Consider the following 11179-nt stretch of genomic DNA (forward strand, 5'->3'; position numbering starts at 1 on the left):
GTTCCTACTCATACTTCGGCAGTTTAAAATGACACTGTCAAAGGAACTTTGGCAGCCTAAAGACACAGGATCAGCTAAAGTTTCTTGAGAAATCATTTTGCGACGTTTTAGAGGTGTGTTGATAATGGAATTACCAAACTGAAAAAAAAAAAAAAAAAAAAAGAAAGAAAATTTTCACTTAAGTTACTAAAACAAGGCTGCTAAGATATGCAAATAAGATCTAATATGAGAAATGTAATTATAAAAACATAAGATTAATTTTATTTCAAGAGTGTTAAAGAAACAATTTTATTTTATATAATAGTAAACCCTTTCAATTTTATATAGCTATATTTTATATCTAGTTATTACCCTGAAATTCAAGTAATAGCATAGCAGTGAGAAGTGGTACTCTGGGAGTCACACTGCTTGGATTCAAATCACAGCTATACCAACTTTTAATGATCTGATTTTGTAAACTTAATAACTCCTTAAATTTTAGTTTCCTAAATTGTAAAATATAAATATCTACTCAACCGAGCTAATGCATATAAGCAGCTTAGTACAGTGCTTCATGCAAAGTAAAATACTGGATAAAAAGTTAGGTAGTAATAGTGGTAGTGGTTGTAGTACTTGGATTAAACCATTAATTCTTTAGAGAACAGGTAATTTAGGGGAATGGTTATCTGTATTACAAAAGGATGCTTCTTTATAGATTTAAAAATTTTAAACTACTTGACTTGTTAAAATTTGTCACTTCAAAATGCAAATTAACCATAATATAAAATATTTTATAAGTATTTAAAAGTAATTAAAGTTATTATGTTAAAAACTTTATTATCATCACAAGAATAAAATATCGTTTTGATAAAAAATCAAGAGGAAACAATGTCCAATGCATAGAGAGAGGTGCTATTCTCATTACACCTATAAAGACATCTCTGTGATCTATGTCACAGGAAAAAATGTGTATTAAAACAAATGTTATATGCACATATATTTATTCCTGTAAACTGCTCTTTCAGGCTTATTAACAGATTTATCATGAATATTTTCCCAATTTATAAATAGAAACGTATCAGTGAGGTTTGAAAACATTTTTTAGCTTTTAGAATTCTTTCATCAAATGAGACATTATTTAAGCTCAATGATAAGATAGATAATTTAAGAGCTGCTCTAGCTGAATCTGTAGCAGAGGGACTGAGTCTAGAACTTGGGTGGTCCACATCCTCCCAAAGAGCCTCTAAAAGATCTCTGAGAAACGCTAATTTTGCAGTGTGCCCGTCTGAAAACTGCTTACCCACAAATTCCATCATATAGAAATCCATTATTTATTTAACTGAATTGTACTATGCTGGACATCTGAGTTCTTTCTGACCCTTTCCCATGACACGCTTTTCCAAGAAGCATTTTTGCAGCTAAATCCTGGTATATATACTTACTGCCAAATTGCCCTCCAGCATAGTTATTAAATGGAATGCCCAACATTCCATTTCTCCAAACAACAACACAAATGAGATGCTATTATAAAGATTTTCAGCAATATGACCATTAACAAAATGTGTTTCATTTTAATTTCATTTTCGGTACTTTACTTCTTTCGGTACTATACTAATTTCATTTTTGGTACTTTACTACTTTTTTTGAACTCTATTCATTTCCATTATTCATTTTCCTATGGTTTACTTTTATTTCTTGATTTTTAGGAAATTAAAAATATATAAAGGACTAACTCACACTCTCACATAGTATATTATTTTTTCTCCACCTGCATTACTTATCAAATTATGATGTTTTGGTACAATGTTCTCTAACTTTTTAATTAATCAAATATATTCATCTCTTCATTTACTATTTTTGCTTGTGCTGAAATGTTTAGAAAGGTATCCTTCAAGACTGTATTAAAAATATTAATCCATATTTTTCTATTATTCTTATAGTTGCCTATTTTTCCATTTTTTCTTGTTCCCATCTTAACAAAGTATTTATGTTTCCATATTTTAATCTATACTCTTATAATCCCTGACATACACATGTGTACAAATAGTTTTTACAGGTTTTATGTTTTAAAATGTTCTTTTTACAAAAATAAGAAAATATGCACATATTTCTGCATCTTGGTACTCCCCCTCAACCATACTGTGTAGAAATCCTAAGTCATTGATATAGCTCTAATTTTTATTGTCAGTGGCTACATAATAGTCCATGGTGTGGCTATGCCACAATTTCTTCATTCATTTACATATAATGGGCAATCATTTTGTTTGCAGTTGTTTGCCAACAACAGGTTTATATATACAGACTTACACACTGGAGGGAGAGAAAACGAATTATTTGGTCATTCAGTACACATTTAAAAATTTTTAATAGATATTTTTGCACTACTTTCCCAAAGGTCATAACAACTTCCTTTTCCATCAGCAAACTACACAAGTACTTTCTCTCAAATTCTTGCCAGTAGTACACAGTAATTGATTTAGTATTAATTTTGAAAGTCTGTGACGTATACGGATAGATTTCATTTTCCTTAATTTGCACTTTCTAATTTGCACTTTTCAGGTGGCAATTTATTATCTAAATTTTCTTCTCTTTTTGTCTATTCTTCATTTCCATTTTCTTTTTTCATCAAACTTTTAATGGAGTTTTTAGTCTCCTACAGATATTAACAAGTGTATGTCATCTCCGTTACAAATATTTCTTTCTAGATCTACTGTCTATTGACATAATTTTTGTTCTTTATCATCTGAATGCTTTGAAATTTTTATAGTAAAATATAATATAGTAAAACATCAGTATAGCTAAATACACTCCAGTTAAAATGACTTCTCCATGTCCCCAAATTGTTCAAGTAAACTTGTTTATACTTACATTTTGCTGTAAGGTTGACATCATTTCTTCTTGCTGAATATTTACACTTTAAGCCTTCAATTTAATTAAAATTTATTTTTGTAAATTTTAATTCTCTTCCAAATCATCTTCCAAGTAGTATCTTAAGCCCCACTTAATAAATAATTCATCTTTTTCTCCTACTGACACTGCCAAATTATCCTCCAAACAAATATTTACATTCCAAAGGAGAGACATAATCTGAATAAACATCAATAAATGTAAACAGTACCTGGTCTTTCATTCTTGCTTTTCTTGGCAACACAAGTGTATTTAACTCTGAATCTGCTGGAATACTTCTTATTTCATGCTCTGCCCTACAAGTATTTTCATTTACTGCTGCTTCTACTTTTCCAGTGGATGGCGCTGGGGAAGAACATGCTGAATCAGCAGGTTGAGGAGATACGCTCTCTCTTTTGTTAGTCCTGTCATTGTCATCATCATCATCACTAGACAAAATGACTATTAAAAAAAAAATGTTAAATACTGCATGTATTTTATTTCTGGCAGTTAAAAATGTAAATATATTATCAAAATAGGAAATATATCAAATTTGCTTTGGATCACCTCCAGATCTGAGATTAATAAAAACAAATGAAGGTATAATTCACTCTATCTGATGAAAAGTTAAATTTAGAAAACAATTAAAAATAAAGCAAGCATAAGAACAGGCATCTTTTTATTGTCAATATACAAATATGAAATTAATTCTATAGTCTATCACCATCACCCACATAGAAACATATACAAGTTACAGCAAAAATTAAATGTTTATCAATAGGTCTCTTTCAAAGTTCCAAAACGCTAAGTATGAAGATAATCTGCATATAAATTGTTCTCAAAATAGCAAACATTTTAAATGTGTGTGAAACTCCATGTGACCACTGATTTTATCTCACAAAGAAAATCACAAAAATCATAATTGGTCCTTGGGAGAACTTAGACCAGTGCCTAATGCTCAATAAATTTTGTTGTGTAAATGAATGTGGCCAAGAAAAATTATAAAAGTAACCTACTCTTATACCTTTTCTCATTATTGAATCTACCAAATCCATCTCTCTATCAATATTCCCCAGAGCCACCCACACTACACTTGAGTCAAATCCTAACTCCTTCTTCTGGTTTATAAACATCCATAATCTGGGCCTTGCCTACTTTTCCAACTTTATTATACTACTCCATTTTTCCTTCTCTATGTTCCAGGCACTCTGGCCATTTATTCTGTTCCTCAAACACTACAAGCTTGTTCCTGTCTGGACTGCAGTTCCCCTAACGCAAATATTAGCTTACATAACACTTTCTGCTTAACTATCCAATCTACAGTAAACACATGGGCACTTGCTTATTCACATCAACTGATTAAATTTTGTTGTTTTTTGTTGTGCATGTTTATTTGCTCATTTGTCACTCCCCACTACATATAAACTATAAAAGAGCAAAGACAATGCCTCGTCCACTGTTATATTCCCAGAGACTAAAACAGTGCCTGGCACAGAAGCAGCATTCGAAAATCATCTGCTGAAAAATGCACAAACTTCTAGGAGCAATTTTCTTTTCAGTATCCCATGCATAAATGCTCAGTTAATATTTTTCAAGTAATATATGTTACATGTCCCAGACAGGCATCATCCATCCCTAGCATCACTTTTTTTTTTTTGCTGTCCGGCCTCAGGAGCAAATGTAATATATTGGATCTTTTTCAGAACTGGTACTTTATTGATAGAATACCGAACAGATCAGATTAGATGGTCTAAAGCCTCACTGCAACAAGTAGATTGTACTACAGTTCTTGTTTTATTAACTTAAAATAAGGATTCTGCTCAATATCACCATATTTGCAAAGCAAATGGAATATGCGAAGATGATATTACATAGTTAAAAAGCTGTTCATAGCTGCTTTAATTCTACATAAAATATACTCTAATATATATCTAAGATTCTCCATCAAGATCTGCTCTGGACTGAACTGTGTCCCCTCAAAATTCATATGCTGAACCCCTAATCTCCAATGTGACTATAACTGGAGATAGGGTCTGTAAAGAAGTAGTAAAGGTTAAATAAGGTCATAAAGGTGAGGCCTTCATCTTATAGGACTGGTAACCTTATAAGAGGAGTTATCAGAAATCCTCCCTCTCCATCCACATGCAAAAGGCCATGTGAGAACACAGCAAAAAAGGTAGCCATCTACAAGCCAGAAAGAGGCCTCCTCAGACACCAACCCTGATGGCACCTTGATCTTGGACCTCCAAGCCTCTAGAACTCTTGAGAAAATAAATTTATGTTGTTTGAGCCACTCAGTCTGTGGTATTCTATTATGGCAACTTGAGTAGACTAATACAGGGTTTTTGTACTTGTATTCCAAACTTGTTCCAACAGATTATCACCCCTTATTCTGGACTCTGTTCAAAGTTAACTTATGAAAGGTACCTATTCCACCACCTATAAAATAGTACCTTCCTCACACCTGACCACTGTCAGTCTCTTTTCCCTGGACCTGCTTCTTTTTTCTACATAAAATTAATCACTACCTGAGACACTGCACATCTTATTATTTGACTATCACAACAGAATGAAAGCTTCATAATAAACTATTTTAATAGAAATACAAATTTAAGAATAATTAAGTAATTAAGTATATAAACAAAACAGACTTTGGAACCAGAAAAACCTGTTTTTTAAAATTTACTCTCTAACAGTCCATATGTATATATTACTGAGAAGTTACTTAATCTCCTCAAGTCTAGGCTGCCACATCTATAAAATGGGATGTATCACTACTTACCTCATATGACTGTGAAAACTAGATTAAATGGGTTTGTGCATAAATTTTTATTGCAAAGCAGGGAACATTAGCATGCAATAAATGATATCTTTTATTACTAATATGAAATGTTCTTAAAATAGAACATAGTTTTTTCATATATTTTAATGAGAAAGACTTAGTCTTTTTATTTTTTATTTTTTTTTGAGCAGGAGAGGGGAACAAATTTATGTTTTATGGTTTTAATTCACGATTGATAAGGTCTCTAGGTTAAGCTCTGAAAAATAAACTGCTTAATGCACCTAAGAATCACATGAATTTATTTTCTTATATTATCAACCTATATGGTTGATGTAGACAGAATATTTATTTATTATATTTTTAACTTAATATGTACAAAATAACTTCCAGTTCCCTTCATCTTGAAAACCTCCTCAGAATGTTGTTTCCTGTGTAAAGTTTGGCTCCATAATAATACATAGATACTGTCTAATAAGTGAGAGTTTTCATCACATCTAATCATTAAAATATAAAAACCTCACCATTAGGAATGATTCAAATGATATTAACAATATTGCATCTGTATAACACTAAAATGTATCATCACATATCAACATTATCATAACATGATAATAGAATGTTGGCTGGACAGCTATCATACAGTATCTTTTTTGAACAGTACTGAGAAATCAGCTAATGTACTGGTACGGTCTAAGGTTTTTATATTGAATTAAAATAGAAAATGACATATTTCTGAGGTTAAAAACAAAGCTTAATTTTATCACCAGTTTTCTGAGTAACGATCAGGAACCTCAAACAATCTCCAAGAATAATCAACAGAAAACTTTTTTCTTGGGAGATACCATTATGAAGTGATTGATTTAACTATATTTGACATATTTCAAAAAAATAGTAGTTATGTCTCTGTTTGTGATCCAAGTATTCCCAACTTTGGTCAGTGAGAGCTCTTTCATTTCAGCTCCTGTGTCCTTTTGACGTGCCCATAGTAGTTTATAACAGCTTCCATGCTTCCTAATATAACTAGATGATCTAGGTTTATCTCACACTTTCATGCTCCAGACCTGGAGTCAGCAATTTCTCCGAGGAGCTCTAGTTATTTTTAGTGGAAAATGATATTCAAAAACACAGATATGGGAACTGGAGTTGCTTGTTTCTATAGTAGGATTGTTATTGTTCCTAGGTATTTTCTGTGAGTAAAGCTAGGAAATACTTAATTTCTATTTAAGAGAAAATATATATTTATATTATCACCAATTCAAATCTAAAGCTACAGGATATTTCTTTGATTTTACTTCTGTATTTCTTTTCTCTAATACTGAAAATCTTGAGACAATATAATTCCTTATTTGCTTTACCAATGTGTTTAAAAATACCAATATCAATAATTTTAATAACAATATTATTGAATACACTTAGGATTTCTTCTCAGTTGTTTGATCTCAAAATACCTAACATTAAAGATGTACAGCCACAACATTATTTTAATTTAAATTTATCTGAAGTAATTCCTCTGCGTGTTCAAGCCACCAACTAGATATACAACAAGGTTCATTTATTTCATTTTGGTTTTGATTTTGTTGTTTTTTAAAAAATTGCAATTTAATTTACTTTTATAATCATTTAAAATATTTAAATGGTTTCAAAGTCAAATCTCTAAAAGTATATTTGAAGAAATCTTACATCTATTCCTGATTCTTACACTGTTTCTTCCCCTTCCAACCAACTACATTTAAAATGAGTGTTCACTACATCTTTCCATTTTTTAAAAAGTCCTATTTTCATTCTCCCACTCTTCATAAGTAAAGGGTAGCATACTGTACACCCTTAATATTTACTTTACTTTATTCATTTGGTTAAAGATATTGGAAATCATCCTACATAACATTAAATCATATCTTTCTCCCCTTTTACAACTACATATGCTATAGTTTATTCAACCAGTCCCTGTTTCCAATGTTTTGCTATTTATTATAAGCATTCCATAGACACACATATGTACACATGTGTAAAGGTAGAAAAAGATTTAAGGGAGAAACAAAAGTAGTCAAGGAACTAATTTTCACTGAGTCCTTTCTATGTGTCAAATATTTTAGGGGAGCTACACTAGGCACTTTGTATGTTATTTTATTTATTCCCTCAAAAACACTATAAGGCAGAAAATGTTATCCATTTACAGATCAGAGAGAATAAATTAACTCAGCCAAAGTTAGAAAGCTAGGCATAACTGGCACTTGACCTAATACTGGGGCCAAGATCTGTGAATTTACTATTTAAAATGGAAGCTATGAGAACAGAGTCAGTTATTATTTTCCAACTAACACGGACGGTTTTAATCGTCTACCCCTAAAAATGTTACATAAATGACACAAGAAAATACTTATCAAAACTATACTTCTTAAAAAAAAAAAAAACAAAAAACTACACTTCTTAAATATGCTCATGTTCACATTAAAAATACGTGAAAAATATTGGACTAATATAAGTAATATCAAAGAGAGTAAAATACTTACTTGGATCATTTAGGTCTGACAAGTTTGTTTTCCTTTCTTTCAGGTTTGTGGTTTTGGCTACTTTTGCCTTAGAGTAAACGTTTTTCCCATTTGTCTGTAAATAATTTTGTCTACTATTTTGTCTACTATCATTACAATTCACAATAATATCAATTGGAATCTTTTTCACACTGCTGCCGCTGCCATAAAACTTCTTGAGTGATAATCCTGTGTTTTGTGATTTCTGTCCTCCAGAATTCTGATGATTTGACGTTAACAGTCCAGAAGATTCATTTGAAGTTTTAGCTTGTCTGCAATTTCTTTGCAAATCCTTAGGAAAAAGAATATAACTTTGGCATTTGGTCTGATTTTCTTTTTCTTTTCCACAATTTGGACAATATTCACACTGTTCAGAAAACTTAAGTCCCTCCAAAATAAAAGACTTTATCAACATCACAAAACAAACAAATATGAAATCTCAAAATTAAACTCTTTCACTCCTTATCATCATCATCACCATGGCTATCACAAAATCCTGACTATATCATATTAGTTAAGATTTAGTATCAGAATGCCAGAAGGAATTTTTGAGACCAATTAGTCCAGCATTCTCCAAATTGGAACATATATACTACTCAAGAGCTACACGAAGATTTTCTAAGACATAAAGGGCATAAATAATCTTAAGGGAATCAATATCTAGATACTCAATTTCTACATATAACCTTTCCAAAAACTGATCTGTTCATGCTTCTAATGTCAAGGCACCTTTTGCCACAAATACTCTTCTCCTACCTTAAAAAAAAAAAAAAAGAATGTTAAACCCAGCTTTCATTTAAAATATTACAATGGTGTGTTGCCTTGGGTATAAAAACCACCAAACCAAACCAAAAGATTATTTTAAACGTTGAAAAAATGAAATGATTCTAAGTATTAGTTAACAAAAACTTTTGCAAGACAATTGATTTCTAAGACAATGCTTCAAAAATATTTTAAGGCCTAATCTAGATTATAATTGTGAGATCACTAAAAAGTTTTTTGACAGTAGAGTATCATGTGATTTGGAGCATATAATTTAGAAGGTGTTCAAGAAATTGAGTGATATTACTATAATTCTTTCCACACTCATGTATTTATTTATATGAATGAGGTTCTTCAGCACTTATCATGTCTCAGTATGTAACATATTTATCCACAGACATATGAAGTAATTAAGAAAAACAGCCAATGTCTCTAATTTAGAGATGCATTTCCAATAATTTTACTTTGTGCCAAATAGTTATCAAACTTTGTAACAATATAGTTTTAATCTATTAATAACTAATTTTTGTATGATAAATGTACATTATACTGTTACTTTTTTTTATTTAAGTATAGCTGGTATGCAATATATTAGTTTCAGGTGTGTAATATAGTGATTTGACATTTAGATACCTTACACGATGTGATCACCACACTAATTCTAGAAATCATCTGTCACTGTGCAAATTTACCACAACATTATAGACTATATTCCCCTTCACCTTTTTCACCCATTTCCCCAAACCTCTCCTTTCTGGCAACTATTTGTTTAATCTGTTTCTATGAGTCTGTTTTTGTTTTTTTAAAAAATGGAATAAATAACTCAATCTAAAAGAAAAATTTTTTTTTTAATACTTTGAGCCTCTTATCACTGGAAATAAAGTATTATCATATTTGGATGCTATCAGATCCATATATGACAAGAGATCTAACCATTCTATTTAAAAACGTTATTCCTTTCACTGTGTCAACTATTACATCCTGTGAGACTAAACTCGGGATGAAAAATGTTCAAAGTCATCTTAAAAATACGTGAGAATATAGTTGTATAAAATTCTTTTAAATTTCTTAAGTGATAGAAACCAAGTAGCTGCAGGAGGACTGACTTATAGGTAGTTGCTATAAAAAATTACATGTGTATATATACATTTCAAAATTTTTTAACTGAATGCTTAAGTTCTATACATTTTATTCCATGCAAATTTACAATTCAAAAATATTTAGAAGTACACAAGCAAAAAAAGTCTAAAGATCACCGCTCATGTCTTATCTCATTTAAAGATTAAAAACCCAACAAACTGTTTATCTTGCCCAATATGACCAATAACAAAACCCTTCTCTTATATCATTTTACCTATTCAAGGATGTACCCTTTTTAACAAAAAGGAATGAAAACCAAGCTTTAATCAGGGCAAAAATGAACTCAGTAAATAAAACATCAGCTGACTATCTCAGCATACATGTATTATAAAAAAATATCTTGTCTCTTTCTCTACCAGTACATAGAAGAATTCGAGTTACGCTATTTGTAGAATCTAGGTATAGGAAATTTTTTTCCTCATAAAACTTTTTCAGTAGAACTCTGCGTATTTAGAATCCACAGGTAATAGGTAAACTATGCAAACAACTGGTTATACACAAATATGGGACAGATGATCTAACTTTCTTATTTTAACCTATTTCTAAAAAAGGAATATTTAAATGAAATACAACAATGCAAATGGTTGACCATGTCTCACTGTACCTGAAAGGGAAACCCATAAATAAGTAGTCCCTATTTATATACTATTCTGTGATGAAATATCTAACCCTCTAAGAAAAATTTAAACCCCATTATTTTCATGATAAGCAAGGACATCTTTCCACCACTAGCTAGGTTTAAAAAATATTTAGATGCACACAAAAAGTTCAGAGACATTCATTTATGTAGGAGACAGAACCCCCATTTGCCATATATAAGCTAACTATCTTTTAAGAATCTGAGGATATAACCAAGCTGGGCACTAACTGGCTCTAAAACTTGATTGTCTATGATAAATAGGACATATTTCAACGAAAAGTACCTCATGAAAAGAGGTTCTTCCACATATTTCATTTTATAAAAATGTTACTGAAACAGAAAAAGCATATCCCTACAATTAAAATTTCTATTATTAAAATATAGAAGGAAAACTATTGTGAGCTATTACATATGCGCCTTCTATCAGCTAAGAAACACATTTTGGAACAGTTTGCATTAATT

At 30.8% G+C, this 11179-nt stretch overlaps 1 protein-coding gene across 1 annotated transcript in view; it reads right to left on the reverse strand.

The window, feature by feature from the left end:
• Positions 1-11179, reverse strand: part of SENP6 (SUMO specific peptidase 6) — a 96166-nt gene that overhangs the window by 28379 nt on the left and 56608 nt on the right. The window contains 3 exon segments of the mRNA XM_025042883.1: positions 15-138; positions 3098-3327; positions 8158-8467. Of these exon segments, the coding sequence (XP_024898651.1) occupies positions 15-138; positions 3098-3327; positions 8158-8467 (664 nt within the window).

Source organism: Pteropus alecto, unplaced genomic scaffold (genome assembly GCF_000325575.1).
Source record: "Pteropus alecto unplaced genomic scaffold, ASM32557v1 scaffold7, whole genome shotgun sequence".
Classification (NCBI taxonomy): domain Eukaryota; kingdom Metazoa; phylum Chordata; class Mammalia; order Chiroptera; family Pteropodidae; genus Pteropus; species Pteropus alecto.